The following is a 26,328-nucleotide window of genomic DNA, read 5'->3' as shown; positions in this document are numbered from 1 at the left end:
GCGTCTCAACACTTTGAGCTACAACTGGAGGGTGTTTGAGTTATTAACAAAGGACATTTTAAACTTAGGCGAATCGGCAGACTTGAGGAACCTAGTGGGTATGCATTTCTCTTCCCAATTCATTTTTATTCTTTGATATACACACATTTACGAGTAGTTAAAACTCATGTATACATACTTGCTTGTATTCTGCTTTCCTTTATGCATCTATCTTACCTGACAGAGACATTTTCCTTCATTTGATAAATATTTACGGCGCCTTGCTAAATTGCACTGCGAAATGTCAGGCATGGCTAGACTTTGGGTGGGATAGTAAAAGGCCTCTCGTGGCCTTTTACTCCTTCCCTTTTGGAGTTCATAGTTTATTAGGGAAGACAGGAAGGGCGATGTTCTGAAAGAGCACAAGGAAGAGGTTGCCAGTGAGAGGGAACAGCACGTAGAAGGGTCCAGAGGTAGGAAGGAGTCTACATGTTCAGAGTGTAGGCAGAACGCCACTGCAGTTGGTGCTCAGCGAGTAGGGGCAAAGGGAGTGTGGGCTGAGGTTGAAGAGGCAGGCAGGGGTCAGGTTGGACAAGCCCTCTAAAGATGTGAAGGTGTCAGGATGTCGCTGGGCATACAGTTGTAAGCAACCTTGTAATATGATTTTAATGAGATTTCTTAAAAAGTTTTTTAATGTTTATTTTTGAGAGAGAGAGAGAGAGAATAAGTGGAGGAGGGGCAGAGAGAGAGGGAGACACAGAATCTGAAGCAGGCTCCAGGCTCTGTGCTGTCAGCGCAGAGCCCGATGAGAGGCTTGAACTCACGAGCCATGAGATCATGACCTGAGCTGAAGTCAATTGCTAAACCTACTGAGCCACCCAGGCGCCCCTTAATGAGATTTCTTTTAAAGATCACTCTGGGGGCGCCTGGGTGGCGCAGTCGGTTAAGCGTCCGACTTCAGCCAGGTCACGATCTCGCGGTCCGTGAGTTCGAGCCCCACGTCAGGCTCTGGGCTGATGGCTCGGAGCCTGGAGCCTGTTTCCGATTCTGTGTCTCCCTCTCTCTCTGCCCCTCCCCCGTTCATGCTCTGTCTCTCTCTGTCCCAAAAATAAATAAACGTTGAAAAAAAATTAAAAAAAAAAAAAAAAAAAGATCACTCTGGCGGTTCTGTGGAGTAAGGCTTAGAGAGGGGACCTGTAGGGGCGCGTGGGTGGCTCAGTTGGTTGGGTGTCTGACTTCGGCTCAGGTCATGATCTCACAGCTCGTGGGTTCAAGCCCTGTGTCGGGCTCTGTGCTGACAGCTCGGAGCCTGGAGCCTGGAGCCTGCTTTGGATTCTGTGTCTCCCTCTCTCTCTGCCCCTCCCCTGCTCATGCTCTGTGTGTGTGTCTCTCTCTCTCTCAAAAATAAATAAACATGAAAGAAAGAAAGAAAGAAAGAAAGAAAGAAAGAAAGAAAGAGGACCTGGAGATACAGGAGGGCCAGTTGGATTCTTTTGCAGTTAGTTCAGGGGAAAGACTATGGTTCTGGGGTTGTGGCAGGGAAGATGGGGATTACTAGCTAGATTTGAAAGATTTTGGAGAGGGTTTACTGACCATGAGATGTGAGGGGGCAGGAGCTGAAGGAAAGCATGACAGCTTTCACTCGGTCATCAAGCCGGACTCCCTGGTTCCTGAGTGGAGTCTTTGGTGGTCTGACAACTTTGAAGGGGAAAGCTGGGGGACGGGTGGGTGGGCTCAGGAACCCAAAGTTTGGATGTGTGTTGGTCAGTTTGAGGTGCCTGTGGTTCATGCAGTTCAAGCCTTCCCGCCTGCCATTTTTAAATAGCCGTCTCTCCTCCGGTTGGCCATGTGTTGAGCCACCCTGCCGTTGGTGGACGCTTGGGTTATTGGCATTGCTCTGCAAGCGAGCAGCACTGATGAAGTTGTCTCTGTACAGACCAACCGCTCTTTTTCCTTTTGGGTTGTTCCCAAAAGTGAGGTATATTTGGGGTGTATTCCCCAAAGTGGATTGCTGGGTCACGGGAAATGAATGAACCATTTTATGGCTCTAGCTGCATACTGCCAGATTGTCTTTAGAAAGACTGAATTAATTTAAAGTGCTACCAGGAACTATAAATGTGCCTTCTAGCCCACAAGGCTGCCAACATTGGAGTTTATCATTTTAATTTATTTATGCGGCTTTAATATAGATATGTAAGGGTCCTTGGTTGCCCACGTTTACATTTCGGTGATTGCTAGGGTGTCATAAGTTTATCCATGTGATAATTACCTTTGTAATTAATTACTCATGTTGTCCTCTGTCTCAGCTGTTGGGTGGAATTTATGTTAACCTCATTTGCATTCATTCGTTACATTTTTGGTTATAAGCTTTTGTTAGCTGTGTGTGGCACACATTTTTATGTTCTACTTTTAACATTATATTTAATAACAAAAATTGAGGTGAGTAAATTCTTAAACCCCCTCTTTTTTGTGTCTGAGAGTGTCTTTGGTTGTCATTGGTTTTGTTTTAATAATCAGAAATGGATCTCTTTACAGTCGGGCTCAACCGACTATTCTGACAGCTTTGAATTTTATGCTTGATCTTTTTAACGTCAGGTTAGCTGACTTTTCTGGTCTCGAGCAGCACGTTGGTGGTGGAAACTGCGTCAACGTGTTCTGCGGGGTGTTCATCCATCTTGCGTGAGTAAAGGATTGTATGGCCAGTTCCCAAAAAAGTTTGGGAAATGCTGGATTCAGCGAAGTCACTATTGTCTGCAGCCTCCTGCAGAGCCTCCTGGAGCCACAACAGGCTAATATGAATTGTGCCTCTGGGAGGGCTGCCATCAGGAGTATTTCCTAAACTTTTAGGCCAGGGGTTGGTACACTTTATCTGTAAAGAGCTAGATAGTGTTTTTTTGGCTTTGAGGGGCATGTGGTCTCTGTGGAAACCGCTCAACTCTGCTTTTGTGCTTTGAAAGCAGCTCTGGGCAATACCTAAAAGAATGGGCGTGGCTGTGTTCCAATAAACCTGGATTTGTGGACACTGAAATTTGAATTTCAAATTTCCATGTGTCACAAAATTTTATTCGTCTTTTGATTCTCACCCCAGCCACCCACCCCCACCCCCCTACGCCTGCAACTATTTAAAAAGTAAAAATCATTCTTAGCTCGTGGGCTATAAAAAAGCAGGGGACTGGGTTATAAAAAAGCAGGGGACTGGCGGGAGTTTCTTCCCCCGTGTTTCAGACCCAAGAGCATGAGCATCCTGTTGGACCAGGTCAGGGAAACTCATTCTGGAACATGCTTGCTGAAATTCTGCTGCTCCGTTTGTCTGAAGTACACTTTATTGAAAGTAAATCCTTTCTCCTCTCTTATGTTTTCTCGTTTGCTATGTGTTGTTTACATGTTAAACCTTTTTTGAAGTGTCAGTTGGCCCTTGTTTGTCTCTTAACTCCTCACCGTGCACTCTGTATTTTGTTTTCTGTTTTTTGGTTTTTGTAGCATGATCCAAGGCTAGTAGGGAATGTTTTAGGATTACAGCTTTCTAAAGTCTGGTATCTTTTTAAAATTAAAAAAAAATTTTTTTGTTACGTTTTATTTATTTTGAGAGAGAGAGAGAGAGAGAGAGAGAGAGAGCATGAGCAGGGCAGGGGCAGAGAGAGGGAGAGAGAGAATCCCAAGGAGGCTTCATGCCGTCAGTGTGGAGCCCAATGTGGGATGCAAACTCCCGAACCTTGAGATCTTGACTTGAGCCGAAATCAAGAGTCGGACGCTTAACCGACTGAGCCACCCAGGCGCCTCTAAAATCTGGTGTCTTTGATGCACTTCTCAGGAACTGGACATTTGCATTTTAATTGGGGTGTTTTAGGAGACTGCCTAATCCCAAGGCAATGAAGCTACCATATAGTAATGTGATAAGCAGAAGGAGTGATGATTAAAATAACTACAATATCCGGGGGGCTGACTTGTGTCTCTCGTGTTACACCCGCTTTATCTGTATTAACGATGAATCCTGAAAACAGTCTTGGGAGAGTAGTTCTCGCCATTATACCGATGGGGACACGGAGACACAGGTTGGGTCACTCGCCAAGATCCTACAGCCGGGACCTGGTGGAGCCAGCCTGCAGGGCACACGCCAGGCTAAAATAGGTCTTGTTTATGCTCTCCTGCCGGGACCGTTGCCCTGGCTGGTGTTGTTAGTGTTGCCTTGGTTTATATGAGGATTCTATAAATGCTCAGGGAGCGCAGAAAAGTGTTTCCCCTAAACCTTGACCACTGTCTTGTTTATAATGTGGCTTCCCCATGTAGGCGGGGGTCCTGGCCCACGGAATTAGCCACTGGCCTAGATGGAAGGAGCTGAAATCTGTGGTCCAAGGACTCAGTGCTGGGTGCGGGCACTCCTCTGCATTGCAGGTTCCAGGCCAGACAGCATCTGGGTTAAGTTGTGCCTGTGTTTTTCCTTTTCCCAGTATGCCCTGAGCTCGCCTCCTTCCAGCCCTGGAGTCAGCACATTCTAGCCTCGGTGTTTCTTTATATTCGCCGACGTTAACAGCAGTCCCTGCTTTTGCCCTAGCAACAGAAGACCTTTTTAAGGCAGCGTAGATAATAGGGAATGCAAGAAGCTGACCAAATTTATATAACATACCTGGGAACAGATCTGTGTTTTGTGGAGGCTTTGTCCTTGCAGCTTTCCTCTTCATACCGTTCTTTTTCCCCTTCAAATTTGGAGAATTCCCAGCAATGTCTGCTTCTTTAATAAATTTGATGTGACTCTCATAATAAAATGGTCAGAAATTCTGGGGGTGCCTAGCTCTGCCTGGCTTTTGCCTTTTGAGCATCAGTTGGCAGGCTTTATGGTCACCATCTCAGCAATAACTTACTTGCCTTGTCTTTGTTCGAATATCACAGTAACCGAGATCCCTCTTAAAATAATAGTTTGACGTGCCATTAAACATTTTCTCTAGCAAACTCAAAAGCAGTCTTCCTGCTTGCCCGTTGTGAATAGGCAGAAGTCTGTCACTGCCTTGAGCTTACTCATTTTCCATGAAAAATTACTGGAATTTGATCCAGAGCAAGAATGGCATAAACACGTTGTACAGGTAAACCGCAGGGGATTTTCTTTCCCGTTTGTTTGAAGGATGAGGTCATGGGATAAGACTTGTTCAAGATTTATAAACATCAGCAATCTGACCTATGTTTGCACATCTGGGTGCTTCTGGTCCTCGGTCTCATCCCAGTGCCCTAGAGGAGAAGTGACAACAGGACCGGTGTGATGTGGGCCACCAAGGTGAGTGTGGCAGCCTTGGGGGCCTTTACAGCTGGTCATTTTGGAGCTGCCTCTTTCCTCTTTTGCAATTTGGTTTATCCTGGGGTTTGCCTTTTGGCTACTCATTAAGCATTTATAGCACTCCCACATCCTGTACGGTGAGGGTTGGTACACTGACATTTGGTTATTTAGCCATTATGGCCGGTGAAATCAGCATCCCGGATAAATGAAAATCTCCCAAGAACTGAAGTTTCGACTAGGGTGGAACATAAAATAGTTTCTGAAGAATAATCTCATTATACCTCTCACAAATCCAAGTCTCACATTAGTGTGATTTTTTTTTTTTTTAAATAAAAGGAAGAGGGATGTTTTAAATTCTTCATGACATCTGGTTGTCATCGCAAGCGCCCCGCCCAACATAATTCTTGTACATCAGGCATGGTTCTCTTAAAACGGTGATGTGTCCTTAGTGTCTTTGGAGGTGAAACAGACTGTGTGCCCGCCCACCGAAGGCTGCCAGACTTGGATTCTGATGGCTACATTGTGGAGGCCTTTTGGTTTTCTCACATTGGCTCCCACACCTGTGCTCCAGCAGCCGCTTCTGTACCATCACACTGTAATTTGTTGCTTCTAATTGTTTGTGGTCTGCACATCCACTCATTGAGTCAATAAACACTCGTCAGGTATGTCATGAATCGGGTACAGGGCTTGAGGGCTTGCGTTAGCATCGGTATGTGAAACAGACTCTATCCTTGTCCTCATGGAGCTTGTCCAGGTGGGAAGGCACACCTAACCTTGACAGATGTACCACTGCAAAATTATGGGTTTCATAGGAAAAAAGGGGAGGGGACAACGTGAAACCTGATTTAAGTTAGGAAGAGAAGGGCAGGGATGATATTGCAGAGGAAGTCCGATCTCTGTGAAAGATTTTGCATTTCATCCTAAGTCGTATGTGAAGCCACTGAGGTTTTGTTTTGTTTTGTTTTTTTAAGTTTATATATATCTGAGAGAGAGAGCATGAGCAGGGGAGGGGCAGAGAGAGAGAGAGAGGGAGACAGAATCCCAAGCAGGCTCTGCACTGTCATCGCAGAGCCTGATGTGGGACTCGATCTCACGAACTGTGAGATCGTGACCTGAGCCAAAACCAAGAGTTGGCTGCTTAACTGACTGAGCTACCAGGCGTCCCTCGAAACTATTGTTTTAAGCAGGGGATAAATGGATCAGATTTGGTGTGTGTCAACAAAGGAAGCCAAGAACTCAATACTGATTGTTAGTCTGAGAGAAGGTCTAGGGATTCCTATGAGTGGGCTCCTGGTCCCTGCGTTTTTTGACATTTCCTTTGACTTCCCAGACCAGGTATTAGTTGGCTTTTTTTCCTGTAAAAGGCCAGATAGTAAATATTTTTAAGTTTGTGGGCCATCTGGTCTCTTTTGGAATTATCCGGCTCTGCTGTTGTAGTTGAAAGCTGCTATAGGCAATACCTAAATGAATGGCTGCATTGCAGTAAAACTTATTTACAAGAATAAGTAGCATGTGCGATTTAGTTCGCTGACCCCTGGCTCAGAGGTTGCTTTGTTTATGATTTCCATGGTCGTCATTATTGAAGTGGTTCAGCAAGGAAGGAAATGCAATCCATGTGGTTGTCCCTGGCCTTGAGCTGCTTATAATCATTATGGGAAGATAACTATATACACTTATGAGGCCATCAACAAACATTACCAGCAAGATGTAATTAGTCACCGAAATGAAGACTAGAAACAGGAAATGTGATGAAGAGCTTACTCATCTGCTTGGAATCCTAGACATAGGAGTAATTGTAAAGCCTTCGTGGAGGAGGTGGAACTTGACCTATAGCCGCAGACAGAGTTGAATATGATCTTGAAGGTTAGAGTTGAATAGGATCTAGTACAACGTACCTAATTTGACACACACGTGAGGCAAGGTGCAACTGATCTTAAGGCATAACCTGGACAAAAACACGTCTTCTGTTTTCTAAATCTTAGTGCACATATCCTTTCTTATTCATGTCTGGTCTTCCCACAGGCTGACAATACTTATATAGTAGATTCATTTTAATAGGGAATGTGAGTGGGGGGAGGGGCAGGGGAGAGACAGAGAGGGAAAGAGAATCTCAAGCAGGTTCCACACCTGCACGGAGCCTGGCTCCGGGCTCGATCTCACGACCCTGAGATCATGATCCCCGCCAAAATCAGGAGTCGGACACTCAACAGACTGTCCTCCAGCTTTGTAGCTCAGATGGGTTTTTGCCATTGACTTTGGAATTGGAGGAGATATTAGAGGTCCCCCAAGTGCAGTGATTTGCAAACTTGTTTTAGGAGTAATCCTTCCTTCAAATGAGTTCTTACTCGGAGCCCCAGCCCCCTTAGCAAATTGGTAAATCAGAGCTGCTGTGTTTGGGGCAGAAATGGGGAGCTCGGAGCCCTACCTCCTGACCTTGTCATGGCCCACAGGTGCACGCTCCTGGCTTCAGGGGCAGCCTCGAGAACGGTGCTCTCAAGTCTGATATGAAGATGATTGATTTTTTTCTCTCTCCTTCCATAGGTAATTGTTCACCAAATCTAGCTGCTCTGACCTCTCGAATCCATTGCTTTCTTCTCTTTCCATGGCCACCCCCTTAATCCCAGCCACCCCTGACTTTCACTTTGGCTTTCACCTTTTTTCATCCATTCTCCCCCCAGCCACTTTCCCCCTCTACTCTGCTGCCAGTTACTTTTTTATTCACAAATGTGATTATATGTCCCCCCCCCTCATATAAATGCAGAGTGACTTCTCATTGCGTTTTGGATTACGATCAAAATTCAGAGCCTCTCCAAATTTAACTATGGCCACTGTGTTGCATTTGAGGTAGAGCCACGTAAACTTTTTTCGTTCTTGAGCTAAGCTTTATTCTGCTCCAAGTTTTTTTTTTTTTTAAGTTTATTTATTTATTTTGAGAGAGAGAGAGAAAGCATGCAAGCAGGGGAAGGGCGGAGAGGGAGGGAGAGAGAATCCCAAGGAGGCTCTGCACTGTCAGCACAGAGCCCGATGTAGGGCTCGATCCCACAAACCGTGAGATCATGACCTGAGCCGAAACCAAGAGTCAGATGCTTAACCGACGGGGCCACCCAGGTGCCCCTCTGCTTCAGAATTTTGCTGTGGGGCTCCCTCTGCCTAATCCGCCCTCCCTTCCCCCTGCGCAGAATTAAATTCTGCTTCTCTGTCCTTCGGAACGACTCCAAACACTTCCATAACATCCCTGAGCTAGGAAGCATGTGCTAACCTCCCCCTCACGGGACTCTGTGTTTCTCCTTAGCAGTAATCTCAATTGGAATTAAGTAATACCTGATGTAATTCGTTGTTTCTGTCCACCTTGCTTTAGAAGGTGCACTGCATGGGGCTGGGATGGAGTTCACAGGGCTCCGTTGTCAGCCGGTGGCATGGTGCCTCGTATACACATAGTAGGTCTTCACTACACGTTTGTCCAGTGTGTTCCAGATGCCTAGTTCTGCACAAATCTCATTTCTAGCGTTCAGTCCGGGTGAGATGCTGAGGCATCATTGTTAACTCCGTGTGTAGGAGCCAGAATTGCCTCCTGTAACATGAGGTAATTGAAAGGTCCATTTTTAGAGCCCCATTGTCTATAAAGTGGGTTACTTAGTATGATGCAGTTAAAGAGCCCCGAGCTTTGCTTCAGTTAGAAATCTGACAAATTATTCTAAAGAAACAGAGAACTGAAACATCTACTTAATGAGTGGCGAAGAGCGGGGGTGCAGTGGTATCTGGAAGTGGGTTTTGTGTGCTGCTGCGGGGCAGAGAGGGGGACCTCTGGTAATTCGGTAGTCAGGGGCTGATGCATCCCTGAGAAGTGTGCACCCTGGGGAGTGAAGTGAAGCTATAGAAGACAAGCTTCAACCCCATGCCTGGACACACACACACACACACACACACACACACACATACACTGCTATTCACCACTATGCTTGTTCTGCAGAGCCACCCTGGAGTAGATGCCTGGCTGACTGTCTAGCCTTGCACAGGTAGGGGCCAGACTCAGAGCCCATACGTTGCACAGCAAGGTGGTGGTTGTCCTGACCACCACTCTCTGGCCAGATCTCCTGTATGTTCTCTGACTTATCTCCTTTACAAAAGTGTAATAACCTGCCATTTGGGTTGTTTATACATCTTTCAAACTTCCAGAACATTGTGTCCATCTAGAAGCGCTTTTGCACTTAGAAGCTACATATAAAGGAACTTGGAGCAACACAGAGCAGGGCCACTTTTGCGGCCTCTTGGGTCGGTCCTTAGTGTCAAGGAGATGGGGACAAGATTTGTCCTCATGTGCTTGACAAATGGAACTTGGGCTCCACACGATGGTGATGGGCTTTCTTCCCTCAATCTAATACGTCTGCAATGCTCAGAAGAGTGTGGCTGGGCTGATTTTGCAAACAGAAAGACCAAGAAAAGGAAAGAAAGCCAGAAGCAAAAAGGGGATGATAGAGAATTTATCATTATTAAGCAGGAGATTCTTTTTCTTCACAGTCCAACCTGCAGTTAAGTTTCTTACCAAGAAAAATCAACCACTAGCTTTTTTGTGTGTGTCTCAGATTAAAGAAACGATGACTAGATTCTCACAAGCTAAAAATTTGTTTTTAGCATTGTTGTTTAACTGGAGGCGGCCCTGGGAGAGAGTAAGGGATGATACTTTTGATTTAATTAAATTTTGCGGTGGAGGGGAATTGAATCTTGGGTTAAGTTGCAGGGTGCTAAGGAGACAGGAGCTCTGATCAATTTTTGAAAAAATTCTGCTTTTATTCTCCTAGTTTTTGGTTCTAATTTAGAAGGAAATTGCCCTGATGGGTATCTGGTAGTTTGAGGCAGCCATTATTTTCTTGATGCTTGACCTTTCTCCATTTTGAGGAGGGCAGTGGGAACTTGCTTGTTGGACCCTCTCAACCTTCATTCATGCAGAAAAGCTCTCTCTTAATATTCATTCTTAAATATTTTTCTCCCCTCTCGGAAGGACCTCAAGATTTAGTACCACAAATATAATTTACTTTCTCTGAAGTTTTCAGTTTGGAAGCTAGCGTAAAATCTAGCTGGGTGAAGTTTCCGTCCTATGAATTAAATTTACGTATGTTGAGTCTCTGCTGGACCCAGCTTTGTGTTTGGACCCCCTAGGTGTCTGTAGGTCCATGCTCCCGCAACCATGGTCTTCAGAGGCTGAGCAGAACAGGATGTACATCTAAAAGCATCGACTCTATTGTTGAAAGCAAATTAAGAATGCCAAGGGCCTGCCTCTGTTTTGCAAATAAAACAAAACCAAAAAATGTTTGGCGTTGCATAGAGAAAAGCTTTGAAAAAATCATGCATTATCAGTTAACCCCATGTGAGCAATCTGGTGCCATAATTAAATAGACGTCGTCATAGTTCTCAGTTGCTTTGTCCTGGTACCAAGCAATGGCAACTGAACATTTGGGCCACGGGAAGGAAGACAACTATTCAGGAAGTCAGTTTCTCCTTGCATTAGGACTTTTCACTTCTACACAGCATTTAAAAACAATTTTTTTTTTTAATTTGAAAAAAAAAAAAATTAAGTAAGCTCCATGCCCACCATGGGGGTTGAACTCACGACCTTGAGGTGAAGGGTTGCAAGCTCCACCAACTGAGCCAGCCAAGCGCCCCCGTATAGCATTTTGAATATGAACTACAGAGTGTTTTCATGTTCATATTCTCAGTTGATTTTTTTGTAATCGATTTGAGCGGTATCATCAACTTCATGTCACTACAGGCAGAAAAAGAAGGAAGTTGAGGCACAGGTCACGCAACAAAACCAAATCAGGCCTCAGGATGGAATCAGAGTCTTGGGTCTCTTCCTACTGTGTTGAGAGGCTATGGGACCGGTTGGATCTCTAATGGGAGCGATGGTGGTTGTGGTGTTCTTTTCTTTCTTCTCCTCTGTTCCCATCTAACACCTTCTTGGTTTTTATCCCTTCTCCCTCCCCTTTTATTTCTTTCAGCTTGGATTCCTTAGCACCACCACAGCTCAGCCAGAACAGAAGGCCCCAAATCTCATTGGCAAATACCACCATGTGGACCGTGCCACTGGCCAGGTGCTAACCTGTGACAAATGTCCGGCAGGAACGTATGTGTCCGAGCACTGTACCAACACAAGCCTGCGTGTCTGTAGTAGCTGCCCTGTGGGGACCTTTACCAGGCATGAGAATGGCATAGAGAAATGCCATGACTGTAGTCAGCCATGCCCATGGCCGATGGTTGAGAAATTACCCTGTGCTGCCTTGACTGACCGAGAATGCACTTGCCCACCTGGCATGTTCCAGTTTAATGGTACCTGCACCCCCCATACGGTGTGTCCTGTGGGTTGGGGCGTGCGGAAGAAAGGGACAGAGACCGAGGACGTGCGGTGTAAGCAGTGTGCTCGGGGTACCTTCTCTGATGTGCCTTCTAGTGTGATGAAATGCAAAGCATACACAGACTGTCTGAGTCAGAACCTGGTGGTGATCAAGCCGGGGACCAAGGAAGCAGACAACGTCTGTGGCACACTTTCGTCCTCCAGCACGACCTCACCTTCCCCTGGCACAGCCATCTTTTCATACCCGGAGCACATGGAATCCCATGAAGTCCCTTCCTCCACCTATATTCCCAAAGGTAACTTAACCTCATGAGTTACTTATTTGAAAAAGGCTTTGAGCCCAGTGGAACTACCGAAAATGGGCTTGTACAGAGGATGTTTTCTCCATTTTGTATATTCCAAAGTCACCCTTTGAGGAAGGGGCCTCCATTTCGTGGCTAATTTAATCTGGCTTCTTTGCATGTATTAGAAACATTTAGACTCAGGTTTTCTGTTGGGGGGGGATCAAATATCTAAAAACTAGGTCACATCAAGTTTAAAAATAAGAACGAGAGAAATAAAGGTAGCGTGTGGCCTTATGTAAGTCACTTCTTCAGGCCTTGGTTTCAAACTTGTTAAATACATGATGTTCAAGGTTCCGTCCAGACTCAAAGTTTTCCAATATGGAATCAATCCTGGATAGACACAGCCAGAAGGAAAGAAGGAGGGATAAGGGCAGAAAATACCATGATGCCTGGAAGGGAAGGATGAATATTAGAAACAAGTTGGGGCATAAAAGGAGAAAGAAAGAAGTTTCAGGAAACAAGCAAATTTGTAGCATGTTGAACATAACTGGCATTCACATTTGGAAAATAATAAGTTTAATTTTTTTCTTTAAAAAAAGTTTTTTAATGTTTATTTTTGAGAGAGAGCCACTGGGGGAGGGGCAAAGAGAGAGGGAGACAGAGAATCTGAAGCAGGCTCCACACCATCAGCACAAAGCCCAACATGGGGCTTCAGCCCACAAACTGTGAGGTCATGACCTGAGCCAAAGTCAGACGCTCAACCGACTGAGCCACCCAGGTGCGCCTATAAGTTTAATTTTTCCAATTATTTTAACTTTATGCCCTTCATCAAGTATCTTAGTTGTTAGGATTTGGACGTCAGGCAGAATATAAAATTTATTATTTATTTCCAAGTCCTTTTTGATTAATTTTCATGAGATGATAGCCAACTTGAGTTGTGCTTTCTAGCATACTCTTTGTGTGTGATTACACTGGACCTTCATGATAACTCTGTAAGGAGGGCCTTCTCACAACCGCCATTTTGAAATGAAGAAATGGGCTCAAAGAGCTCAAATGAACTGTCCAGGTTTTCTCAGTGAAGGATGCAGTCTAGGTCCTGTCTCTTGGGACTCGAAATCCCTGGCTCTCACACCAGGAGTATGTGCAAGCTTCTCTGAAAGAAGTCCACTAAGCTGCCCCAAATTTACTAATCTATTAATAGCCAATGCTAAGTCCTGCTTTGTTTTATTCACTGACTTTTCTCACCAAAGCTTTCCCTGGTTGGATTTGGAACTGAGTTTGAGCTCTTTTTCCCTACCTTAGTTATAGTCTCAATTTTCCCATTGTATCCTGAAATGGTCAAAAGGAGGAAGAGTAAAGGAATAAGATTAGTTTTGTGAATAATCAGCACAATTAAGAGTTGACTAGAACCCTGAACATTCATGGGTCTGCTCTGAACGTGAAGCATAGGAGAAGCTGCCCTGAAGCTCAGATGTTGGGTCCCTGAGGATGCTGTTGGTTTTGCCATGAGGAAGTGAGTTTAGCTGTTAGGTTTAGTTTTTACCTTCCACGTAAAAGTGCCGTTAGAGTCCTTACGAAAACGTGCAGTATAAATTACTCTTAAGCTCCAACAGTTCACATCTTGCGTTATCTGGCCTGGTTTGAAGATGAACAGGAAGAGGAGGAATATACAGATCCCCAAATATAGAAAAGCTCTCCCCCCCTCCTTTTTTCTAGGCATGAACTCAACAGAATCCAGCTCTTCTGCCTCTGTTAGACCAAAGGTACCGAGTGGCATCCAGGAAGGGACAGTCCCCAACAACACAAGCTCAGCGAGGGGTGAGGAAGGCGTGAACCAGACCTTCCCAAACCTCCAGGTAGTCAACCACCAGCAAGGCCCCCACCACAGACACATCCTGAAGCTGCTGCCATCCATGGAGGCCACTGGGGGGGAGAAGTCCAGCACGCCCATCAAAGGCCTCAAGAGGGGTCACCCCAGGCAGAATTTACACAAGCATTTTGACATCAATGAACATTTGCCCTGGATGATTGTGCTTTTCCTGCTGCTGGTGCTTGTGGTGATAGTGGTATGCAGTATCCGGAAAAGCTCAAGGACTCTGAAAAAGGGGCCCCGGCAGGATCCGAGCGCCATTGTGGAAAAGGCAGGGCTGAAGAAATCCATGACCCCAACCCAGAACCGGGAGAAGTGGATCTACTACTGCAATGGCCATGGTGAGCCTTCTTTTCTCCTTGCTCACAGATCCCCATGCCTGTCCTTTCTTAGTCCTTGCTGCCTGAAGGAGTGGGAAATGCAAAGTTTCTGGAAGCTGCTGTATACCGTGTGCTGTTGGATCTAGTTGTGCTATGAAAAATGAGGTGGTCCGCATTTGACGTAATACATTCACAGACAATAACCACTCTGCCCTTTTCTCCCCGGCACATTTAAAGGAGAATGTTGACAAATCAGAGACCTGAGAATGACCCTTAGGGACTTTGTTCAACCGTGTCATTTAACAAGCGGGGAGATAGAGTTCAGGGAAGTTTGGCGGTGTCCTTGACCCAGGCTGGTTGTTTGTTCAGCCCAGATGGGGCTGACTCCGTATCTCCTGACTGTTAGGTCCCTTGCTTCTACAATACGAGGCTGCTGGAAAAATAGAGGGCGAAAAACCCATCTTGTCTTCATTAAGTTTGCCTTTTTGAATCTGAACCTTGCTTTTAGATTCCTGTCACTTTCTCACAAGTGCTTTTCCCCTCGTGTTTTGAGGATCCCATTTCTATCAGGAGGCTAGGAAAGTCTTTTAGATTATAGACACCCAAAGCTTACTCTACTGGTTATCATCCGAAGCTGGACCCTGTGTCTTCTACTGAGTGGTCAGTGTGTGCTGATACAGGCTAGAATATTTCAGTTTTTCCTTTTCTCGAAGGCTAAAAACAGCCAACAGGACGTGTCCCAGCAGCTAAGTTTGATGTGACGAGTGCAGTTTTTAACTTGTGGTAGTAACTTCCCTTTCTTTGAATCCTCGGGGGCTCAATCCAGTGGGATCACAACCTGAGCCAAAATCAAGAGTCAGACGCTCAACCGACTGAGCCACCCGGGCACCCCTGTGTTGAGTCTTAAAAATGTTTATGCCCTTTGCCCCAGTAATTCAGTTTTTGTGAATCTCTCATCAAGGCATAACGTGGAAATACTAAAAAAAAGATATGAGCCCAAAGACCTTAAACTTTTAACTCAGCATGTTGTGTAATAAATAAAAATTAAAAATAATCAATCGAAGGCCTAGTTTTAGGGAAATGAATAAGTAAATTATGGCATATCCATGTAGTGGAATACGGTGTTGACATTGACGATTTAATGAGGTTTTGTTCTTTTTACCCGCGACATAGGGAAATGTTTACACTAGCTTAAAATAAAAACAACAAAGCCAACCCAGGCTACGCACTTTACACAATAAAATCCTGGTTCTCTTAAAATGTTGGGAAAAGACTGAAAAGAAATACGCCAGAATAAAAATAATGTTTCTTTCAGTTTGGTGGGGTATAGTGGAATTTTTGAGTGCTGTTTTCCCCTTCTTTATTAGTTTTCTGTTCTTCTCCCCAAATTTTCTATAATAAGCTCATGCAATTTTTATAATCAGAAATTTAGGGAAAGTTAAAAAAAAAAACCCAAAACTCATTTTGCTTCCTTTTGCTAGTCTGAGTGAAAATCAGACCGGGGGGAACATCCTGTTTGGGATAGAGCCTGCATAGATTTGAATAAGATGTCTCTTTGCAGGCAACCCAGCTGGGGAAGGAAGGCTTCAATTAATTCTCCCCTCCTTTTTCATAAAACGTAGTTTTATTTGGACATAATTTCAGACTTATGGAAATATTGGCCATAGTACAAAGAATACCCATATACCTGTGCCCAGATCGACCGGTGGTTAACTTTTGTCCCTTTGCTTATTTGCTCTTTTTATATAAAATTACATACAGACTTTGTGTTGTGACATGCGTAGTAACACAGACGAGTTTGTTACATATAGCATAATGTTATATAATATATATAAAATAGTGTTACATAATACGTAGTGTATTTATGCAGAATGTCCCTGACTTAATGATGGTTCAACTTCAGGTGTTTTGACATTACGACGTTGCCAAAGTGATATATACATACATTCACTCCAAATTGTACTTCAGATTGTGAATTCTGGTCTTTCTGGGCCAGTGATGTGCAGAATGATACTCTGTCATGATGCTGGGTGACAGGCATCTCTCAGTCAGCCACGCGGTCACGGGGGTGAACAACCAATACACTTATAGCCCTGATGTACCCAAATAACCATTCTGGTTTTCACTTTCAGTACAGTATGCAGTAAATTACACGAGGTACTCAACACTTTATTATAAACTAGGCTTTGTGTGAGATGATTTTGCCCAACTGTATGCTAATGTAAGTGTTCCGAGTATGTCTAAGGTAGGCTAGGCTTAGCTGTGATGTTTGATAGGTGAGGTGTATTTTTTTCTTAGTTGAGAATAATGAGTTAGGTGTATTACATGCATTTTCAACTTACTGTATTAAATGATACTTTCAACCTGCGATGGGTTTATCAGGATGTTACCCCATCACCAGTTAAGGAAGACCTATATACATATGTACATGCATACAATAATTTTTCTGAGTCATTTCATGGCCCTTTAAGCCTAGGTACGTTAGTATACATTTCTTAACAGTAAGGATAGTCTCTATATTTTTTTAAATTTTTTAAATTAAGTTTTTAAATGTTTATTTTTGAGAGACAGAGACAGAGTGCAAGCAGGGGAGGGGCAGAGAGAGGGAGACACAGAATCGGAAGCGGTCTCCAGGCTCCGAGCTGTCAGCACAGAGCCCGACGTGGGGCTCGAACCCACAAAGGGTGAGATCGTGACCTGAGCTGAAGTTGGACGCTTAACTGACTGAGCCACCCAGGCGCCCCAAGGATACTCTCTTTAAAAAACGTAGTCATTTTCAAACTTAATAAATTTAACATGGATACAGTATTTTTATTTTATTTTATTTTATTTTATTTTATTTTATTTTATTTATTTATTTTTTTAACGTTATCAAGAGCTCCTGGGTTTATTTATTTATTTATTTTTGGCTACAGTATTTTAATTCACTGCCCATATTCCAGTGTTGTCAGTTGACCCAGTAAAGCCCTCGATGGATAGCGTACCTTTTTCCTCTGGTCCAGGATCGGTCTAGGATCAGCTATTTCACTGAATTGCCCTTTAAATGGCCAGTCAGGACACTTGTTCTGATATATCTAATTAGGAGAACATGAGCAAAGAACATCTTGCTGGATTCCGTAAATGTCCGGAACCCTCCTCCTACTTTATTAAAAAAGTGACTCCGGGGCGCCTGGGTGGCTCAGTCAGTCGAGCGGCCGACTTCGGCTCAGGTCACAATCTCGCGGTCCGTGAGTTCGAGCCCCGCGTCGGGCTCTGTGCTGACAGCTCGGAGCCTGGAGCCTGTTTCCGATTCTCTGTCTCCCTCTCTCTGACCCTCCCCCGTTCATGCTCTGTCTCTCTCTGTCTCAAAAATAAGTAAACGTTAAAAAAAATTAAAAAAAAAAAAAGTGACTCCATTCCTGTAGTAGTCGCACTTACCGATTAGATCTCGGTCATAGCTGTCAGAATTCTTGAGAACACTGCGAGTTGAAGAAGTAAAACTGGTTCGGCGGTAGAAAGCAGCTTAATTCAGTGACCTTTAGGCATTCTTAGGACCACCTTGTGTCCCGTGCCCTTGTGTCCCATGCCTGTGCCCTTGAAACAATCTCCTGTCTCGTAAAAAGGATGGAAGTGCCAAGTCAAATAAAACCATAACTCCTGCATTCAAATCAGTACCTCGGGATTATGCTTTTCCAGCTAAATCACAGTAGTCTCATTCGGGTACAATGATCTCTTCCCGTATTTAAACTTTTCCCCCAGGTTTTTGCATTGCAATGTTTATATTGCAAAAAGTGTGAAGACCTAAGGAAGGTCTCTTCTTTCCAAATTGCTATTCTCAAAGGTGCAACCAGGTAAAATCCCATTACAAAGCGAGGTTCTGTTTAATAACCGTCCCAGGGGCTCAGAGAGGCCTCTAGAAACAATACCTTGTTGATCTGATTGCAGTGAGTTCTGGGCAGCAGATAATCCTGTATAATAAGATCTTTTTGTGATCCTCACCCATTTCACACTGAGTTGTTCATGAGGATGAGAGGGGATAAAATCACCTAGCCCTGGGGCGTGCTCTATAAGAGATCATGTACATGTAGGACGTGACTTATCTCTCCCTACCTTAGCAACCCTGGCTGTGATCCTGAGTGCCTTATAGACCTTCAGCACTCTGACGCGGGGCCATTGGTTCCCATCCGTTTTCCCAACAAGAGCCTCTCCTTTATTTGGCCCCACTCAACCCTCTTTACCTACTATAGACTTAGCTTAGGGGTTTTAAAGTTGAATTCCTGCAAACTGCAATCCTGCTTTCATGGAATCCTAGTGTTGGAAACACCAGATGAGACGTTATATGGCCAAGAGGATCGAAGACCGAAGGTGCTGTGGTACTTGTATACTTCCTTTTTGAAGTCGTAGCAATTTTATGTCTGGTTGATTGGGTCTGGACTGTGGTTTCCTGTAATGCATCTATTGCAGCAACAGAATTAGAAGTCCCTTCAGAATTTTAAAAAATGTATTTATTTATTTTGAGAGAGAGAGAGAGAACACGCACGTGGGAGCGGGAGCGGGAGAGGGGCAGAGAGAGAGGGAGAGAGAGAGAATCCCAAACAGCAGTTCACCATCAGTGCAGAGCCTGATGTGGGGCACAGTCTCACGAGCCATGAGATCGTGACCCAAGTTGAAATCAAGAGTAGGCTGCTTAACGGACTGAACCACCCAGACGCCCCAGAAGTTTTATACATAAAAATCTATGTCACTCTTTATTACTGCGTCATGAGTGTCCTCAAGATGTATGTCTGTTGTTAATGGTCCATTTGTCATCATTTTGTCACTTTTAAAAACGTTCCTTCTTTCTGTAGTATAACCCCAACATAATGGGTCAATGGTGGGACCAAGATGTTCCATTTAATTTAAAATGAAGAGAAGTGTGGGTTCACATTCATTGGGAGGTCACATGGGAAACAGTAGTTTTTGTTTGATCTGCTTTGTCACAAAAAGCACAAACGCAAAGATAGTGAAATTTAGCCTGTGCACAACTGGCCATACATTGCAACGCGAGAGGCTCAAATGGTCTCAAAATAGTCTCTCTATTCCCTTCCTGGTAACCGTGGAAGAGAGAGAACTGTAGGTGAGGGTATGGCCGACGACGGGAATCTGTCGCCGCTCTCTCATGGCTGTTCCTTTGTGGGCCATTTCTAGTTACCTTTCCTTCCTTTCTTCCCCTTCTCTCTCCATTCCCACTTCTCTCTCTTCTTCCTTCCTTTATCCCCCCTTCTCTTTAGCTATTTGCAAAAAGTGTGAAGTTGCGATCCCGGGCAACCTGTTGTCCGAGGGATTTGGAAGGGGAAGTTTGAAAGGCAGGGCGAGGAGTGGAAGTCACCCTGAAAAATGCTTCTATGGATAAGAGAGGAGAATACAGACAGGAGCCTCTGCAAGGTGATAAAGGGAACAAAAAATGGACAGTATTTCTCCTCGATCGTATTTCCTTTCTCTCTCAGACTTCAGGATATGGAGAAAAATGAGGAAAAAAGAGTGAGAGACCAAGGAAGTGGATTTATCTCGTTTAAACTGAACTTGGCTCCTGACTAGCACCTTCTGAGTTCTGTGTCTCGGGGAGACAGTAAGCACTGGCCAGGGACAGTGAGCCGTTCTGGTGTGGCTACTTCAAGCACATGACATATAAGGACAGCGGCACCTCCTAGAAATTGACTGCAAAAACAATAGTACACGCGGCGGCTGGTGCACTCTTTCTCAAGCAACTCTTTTGCAGCAAAAGGGGAAAGGACTCATTCTGTAGAACTAGATTCTAAGATGCTATTTCTTAACTCCTTTTGCTCTTATTGTCTGGCACTGTTTAACTGTTTGTGTCTATGTGGTTTGTCTCCCCACATTGTTTCTAAGTTCTTAGAGAGCAGACACTGGGTTTTATTGTGTGTCCCCAGGCCTGGGCAATAGCCCAGGGCCCTCAGAGGGGTGGTCCGGAGTCCAGCTGGCCCGTGTGGTAGCCACCCGAGCTATTTCACGTAAAGGTAAAAGTAACTAAAATTAAAAAAAAAAAAAATCAGTACCTCAGTTGTGCCAGCCACCGTTCAGGGGCTCAGTAGCCACATGTAGCTAGTAATTGCCAGATTGGACAGGACAGCTCTGAAACATTTCCATCATAGAAAGTTCTATTGGATAACACTGGTCTAGAGCAACCATGAACTAATTAATCTACCTAATCCCTTTCCAGGTTGCATTGTTTTCCATTCAAATATTGGATTTTTTTCCTTTGGCTTATAATCATATTTGGTGTGAGGGATTTCACATAAAGATCTTAAGGTGGGTTCTTTACACGAAATTGCCGTAGATACCAAGGGTTATTATTCGGAGCCAGAGGAAGCTTTCGTGACAGTAGTGCTTTAAAATATGCAAAAACCAGCTACCAAATTTGCTGATATTCCTCCATCTGATATGCTTCTCCAATGTGGAACACTTGGGCTCTTGGACACTGGAGAGCTGGGTGACGTGAAGAGAGGGAATTAATTCGTGAATGCTTCGGTGCTTGCGTTTAAGCAGAATGCAAATGGCTTAGTCTTGTGGGTGCCCTCAAGCAAGGAAGCCAGTGGGAGGCGGCCCTTGGTTGGGTCGGAGGTGAGAGCAGCAGAGGCAGTGGAGGCCAGGGGTTTGGGGAGGAGAGCAACACTACACTACACCCTGGAAATGACAGCAATAAAGCTGGGTTCTAAAATTCTAGAATTGCCATTCCCTGTCCATTTCAGTGAAGACCTTTCACTTCTCTGGGCCTCTGTTTAGAAGGTTAGAAAGAAGTTGTTCTCATATGCACTTCAGAGCAAGTTCTCTGGAGTCTGGTTCCACTTAGTGGCTATGTGATCAAGATCAAGGTCCAGTTATTTAGCCCCTCGGTGCCTCGTTTTCCATGTGTATAGAATCGGAATCATACTAACGGATCGTTTGTTGTGGGAGTGAAGGGAGTGTGTGCCCAGCGCTCAGTACGTTGCTGGCCATGTGGTCCGTGGTTTGTAAGGAGAGATGGTAGAGAAGTGACTCGTCATCGTCACTTCTGTCCTCTCTGGTAGTCTCTCGGTTTGTTTCCTGATTCAGTCACAGAAATGATGACCACAAGTCTCCTTTATAGTGCGTGCAGCTGTGCTTACATAGCGTCAAAACTGCTACCTTAAAAGAGCTTGCTGGAAATGTGGTTTTCCCTGCATGCAGGGTATGGTTCCTTCTTGGTTTACTTAATCTGCTGCTGGAGGCAGTGCTCTCTGAAATGGCAGAAAGCCTCATAGACAGTCAAACAAGACTCCTTATTGGCTTTATATTTAGATATGGACTTATCCTTTCCATGGTAATATTTTCTCTACGTTCTACCGGGGTCGGCAAGCTAGGACGTATTTCAGCATTCGAAGGTTATACGGTCTATGTTGCTATACTCGGCTCTGCTTTTATGGGATGAAAACAGCCTTATAGGCAACATGTAAATGATGGACGTGGCTGTGTTCCAGGAAAACCTTATTTGTAGGAATAGGGGGCTTGTCTTGCACGTTCTAGTTGGCCAGCCCCTGATATATACCATAGCGTTGTCTTTTAGCAGCTTTTTTAAAATAAATTTTTTTAAATGTTTGTTTATTTATTTACTTTTATTTATTATTTATTTTTGAGAGACAGAGAGAGACAGAGCACAAGTGGGGGAGGGGCAGAGAGAGAAGGAGACACTGAATCCGAAGCAGGCTCCAGGCTCTGAGGTGACAGCACAGAGCCCGACGCGGGGCTCAAACTCACAAACCATGAGATCATGACCTGAGCCGAAGTCAGACGCTTAACCCCTGAGCCACTCAGGAGTCCCAAATGTTCATTTATTTTTGAGAGAGAGAGGCAGAGCGTGAGAAGGGGCGGGAGGAGCAGAGAGAGAGGGAGACACAGAAGCTGAAGCAGGCTCCAGGCTCTGAGCTGTCAGCACAGAGCCCCACGAGGGACTCAAACTCACAGACCGGGAGATCATGACCTTAGCCAAAGTCAGATGCTCAACCGACTGAGCCACCCAGGCGCCCTTCTTAGCACTTCTTTTTGTATCTTGCCTCCCGGTGCCTTGTACGGCTTGGAGAAGCAGTCTGGTTCTTCTTGGACAGCTGCTTGAATTCTAGCCTCCGTGTTCTACCTTATATTTAGCAGCAACTATTTCCCAGTCTGACTGCTGAAGGGCTGAGTTATAAAACAGGACCATCGGATATGGGGGGCGGGGGGGGGAGGAAAAGGTGGCAGTTACCCTGTATTTTGCTGAAAAATTACTCCAGGGTTTCTCCACCTCCTCCTGATAGATACCAGTTTTTGCCAAGAGACCTTAGTCTCACCTCGTGGGTCCACCTCACGGGGGGCACCTGCCATGCACCTGCTATATCTTGCCTCTTAGGCAAACCAGAGCCATAGAGGGAGGAGGCAGTGGTTTGGGGTGCAGTCTGGTCGCCTACCTTTCGTCGTTCGCTCAGGGGACCGATGTGCTTTGCGTGGAGAGAGGGTCCGAGCGAGGCAGTGGACATGCACAACCAACTATACGCTGCAGCGCGCCCCTTCTTTCCTCAGAAGCTGAGAGCGTGCACGGCTGCATAGAATATTTTCTTCGTTCAGTGTCCAAATAGTGGTGTTGAGGAGAGCTGGAAGGGAGGCATGCCAGATTGCTGCACAGAGTAAGAATATCTGAAATGCAGTCCCTTCAACAAGCATGAGCTGGTTGAGTGGAGCCACGGGCTTGTTCTTCACAGGCTGGATCGCGGTGCCCAGAAGGCGCCACGGCAGCAGAAATGACACTGGACTGTGACACCCGAGGTCCAGATCTGGGTCTTCTACTAAAAGGCTGCTTGATCCTGGGAGGAAGACTTGCTCTCTTTGAATCTCAACTTTGAAGAATGAGGAAACTTGAACCCAACACAGCAGGGTCATCAGATTTTGGTCTGCATGATCATTTTACTGTAACCGAGGACACTGCCGTCACACTGTTGTCTGTCCCAGTGTGATCTGCCCTCATGGATCCTGCAGCGGGCTGTAGAGTGTAGTACAGGGGCTTCCGGGCCGAGATAAGAGGCCAGGCTTAACCCCAAACTGATGCCAAAGAAGGACCGCGTGCTCACTGCCACGCAGTAAAGCTTTCCCTTGCGCTTACCCTAGAGTAAGGTCAGGGCAGCGGAAATTTCCACCTAAGTCAGGACACGTGGCTGGGGAGGACCAGGGGAACGTGCGATAACCGTGCATGCTTTTGGCGAGAATGTGAGACATTTTTGTAGCGTGGTTGGGACTGGCGGGGGGGGGGGGGGGGGGAGCTACTTTTGAGTCTTTCAGTCCCTTCAGATGTGTCACCTTGATTGCCTAAGGTGAAGCTGTGTCCAAGGCTCTCATCCATTTCTGAATTATTATGCTGAGGAAGGCCTTGGTCTCCTCATGTGGGCGAGGGACTCCATTCCCAACAGAACTCCTGAGAACAGCTTTACCCTGGTGACACAGAGAGCATACCTGGTAAGTGCTTTCCTGCCTTGGAAAAGTTAGTCGACTCTCGTCCTGGCTGGAGGGCGGCCAGCAGCTCATATCCACCTGTCATATCCACCTGTCAAGGCAGCTTCCAGGATACACATGTTGGGGCAGTACCCCCTCGCAGTCTAGCTGAGGATCAATGAATAAGTTCAGACTTCTGCTGAAACTCTCTTTAACTTTCATATATATTTTTACGAGTTCTTATTAGTTCTCAGGGAGGATTACTCTCCCTGTCAAGGGGTTCTTAAATTACACATTTAGCACAGATCCGTGCAGCTTTGTAATTTGTTGGGACTATGCTTAAAATGTTCCAGGATAATCCAAAAATAATCCTTGAGGATGAGGAAAAAAATGTCACTCATAGATCAGTGGAAGGCTGGGGTTATAGAAAGAATTTATCTTGCTTCCAGAAAGGCAATGTCCAAGTCTGGTTTCACCTGCAGGGAATAGGTGAGGCGCCCTGCCGGGTACTTCAGAGGCCCAGGCAGAGCTCTTGTCCACAGGTTTTGCCTTTTGCCTCGACAGGAATTTCTTATTTCTTCAGGGGAAAGTGCTATGAGAGACATTAGATTGGAGAGGAGCTAGTCTCCATCTTAGTTACATATTTCTCCCTCTTTGTTGAGTCTTTTGCCGTATTATCTCCTGTGTCAGAGTTGTCATCCAGATGTTGACTTGTTTTCCTGAAAAGGAACTCAATGGTCAATCTGCCTGATTCTGAATTAGCTGCACTTTGGCTGAAGTAGGGGACTATAGTGTCTGAAGTCAACTCTTCCTGTTTGTAACCAGGGTTACCTTTAAGGAATCCCAAGGCAAAAAAAAAAAAAAAAAAAAGAGGAAATTTCAAACGTGACTCGTTTTAAACGCTTGACTTCTGTTATTTTTTCATTTAATTATGTGTGTGTGAACACCAAGGTTAAGGTACAGTCCAAGGACTAGGCTTTAGTAACGTAGAAGGTATTTGGTTTAGTTTTATTTGGGGAGAGCTTCAAGTTGGAGATCGTGTGTGTGTGTGTGTGTGTGTGTGTGTGTGTGTGTGTATATTTGTCTAATCTACCATTTTACAGAAGCTGAAACTGAGTGCCAGACGAGAACAGTGACTTGCCCAACGTCATGTGGCCAGTAGGCTTAGAGAAGAAACTAAGGCTGAGTCTCTTGGCTCCTGGGACAGTGCTCTTTATATTTCAGGTGTTGCTTCTCTGGTCAAAGGACTGCAAGGTCCTGCTCAGTTCAGAGGCTATCGGGGTTTGAAAGCAATTACTCCTATTTCTTAAATGACAGCATGGAGAGGCTGTTTGCCTGTGAGGATACCGAAGGCTGAGGCTGGGGGAGCAAAAGAACTTAGCCCTTTGGCCACAGGGACTCAGAAGTGGATGGGGAGGGAGAGACGAAGGTATGTTTCAGAAGGGGACGTCTCCCTGGATTGCCTTCATGGGGATGGTGATGGTCCCTAGGTGGTCATTCATTTGGGGGGGCTGCAGGTGGTGGCAGTGTTCCGCTACCTTTGCTGAGCCTCTTAATTGGATGATTTCCGACTGCGGGAGGTGAAGAAGCTGGGAGCTGGAGACGAATTGGATCTTGGCAGCAGGTGAAAGTAAAGAAGTTCTTAAAGCTCTTGCAATATACACGGAACTTTCCCACCTTGACCTTGAAGAGGCAGAGGCATTCTCCTTTCATTTATCCTTTCCTTACACCCTCATGGCCTGCTTCTCAGGCACTCAAGCACCTTTCTGGCTGCTCTTGACATCCTCTGACTTTAACTCGGTTTTACTCAGAAATGTCCTTGCCTAAGATTATTCTATAAGCAAATTGCTCTAAGGGAGCCTATGTAAGGCCTTGGCATTGACACACTGGTTTGGAGGAAGGGAGAGAGAATACACCAGGGTTATCGGATGCTTACTGTGTGCCAGGTACTGTTCTGTGGGATTTATATGTACTTTCTCATTTTTTTAAAAAAAAAATTTTTTTTTCAACGTTTATTTATTTATTTTTGGGACAGAGAGAGACAGAGCATGAACGGGGGAGGGGCAGAGAGAGAGGGAGACACAGAATCGGAAGCAGGCTCCAGGCTCTGAGCCATCAGCCCAGAGCCTGACGCGGGGCTCGAACTCACGGACCGCGAGATCGTGACCTGGCTGAAGTCGGACGCTTAACCGACTGCGCCACCCAGGCGCCCCTGTACTTTCTCATTTAATTCTCAGAACAACCTTATAATGGCAGGACCGTGCCCATTCTACAGCATATTAAGAACGGAGGCACAGAAGGATTACATGACTTGACAAAGGTCCACACGTCAAGCCAGTGGTGAGCCAGGACTGGCATTCACACAGCTGGCCTTGGATTCTGAGCTGGTCACTAGCATGTGCTGCTGCCTCTCCCACATCTCTCCATTGTTTGGAGGAGGAAGAGTGGGCAGAAGGTTGAAACCTGGGCTATTGTAAATCTATCATTGTAACCGATTTCTCCTTTATTTCCACTTGTCTCCTTTCCTGTGACCCCATGAAGGGGAGTCAGGGTTGGCGGGAGACATATTCAAAAGACTTATGTTCAGGGAAGCAACCAAGACTCAAGAAGGACAGGGTGGGTAACACTTTGCTTGGTCCCGGGAGGCATCATGGTGCAGTGAGAGATGTGGGCTGATGGGTGGATTCACCTGCGGTTTTGACTCTCCGTCCTGACTGTGCAACTATGCCAAGCTACCGAACCTCTCCTCAGTTTTCTCATCTGTAATGTGGACATAGCTCCTATCTCATGGGGTTGTTGATGAAGAC

The 26,328-nt window shown here is 45.3% G+C and overlaps 1 protein-coding gene across 1 annotated transcript in view; it reads left to right on the top strand.

The window, feature by feature from the left end:
• The window catches only part of TNFRSF21 (TNF receptor superfamily member 21), a 70,361-nt gene that overhangs the window by 8,157 nt on the left and 35,876 nt on the right, over positions 1 to 26,328 (top strand). Inside the window, exons 2-3 of the mRNA XM_047859190.1 lie at positions 11,242 to 11,890; positions 13,595 to 14,089. Of these exons, the coding sequence (XP_047715146.1) occupies positions 11,242 to 11,890; positions 13,595 to 14,089 (1,144 nt within the window). The remainder of the gene's footprint in view (positions 1 to 11,241; positions 11,891 to 13,594; positions 14,090 to 26,328) is intronic.

Source organism: Prionailurus viverrinus, chromosome B2 (assembly GCF_022837055.1).
Source record: "Prionailurus viverrinus isolate Anna chromosome B2, UM_Priviv_1.0, whole genome shotgun sequence".
In the NCBI taxonomy this organism is placed as follows: domain Eukaryota; kingdom Metazoa; phylum Chordata; class Mammalia; order Carnivora; family Felidae; genus Prionailurus; species Prionailurus viverrinus.
The sequence above is the reverse complement of the archived record's forward strand: the minus strand, read 5'-3'. Positions and strand labels throughout refer to the sequence as shown.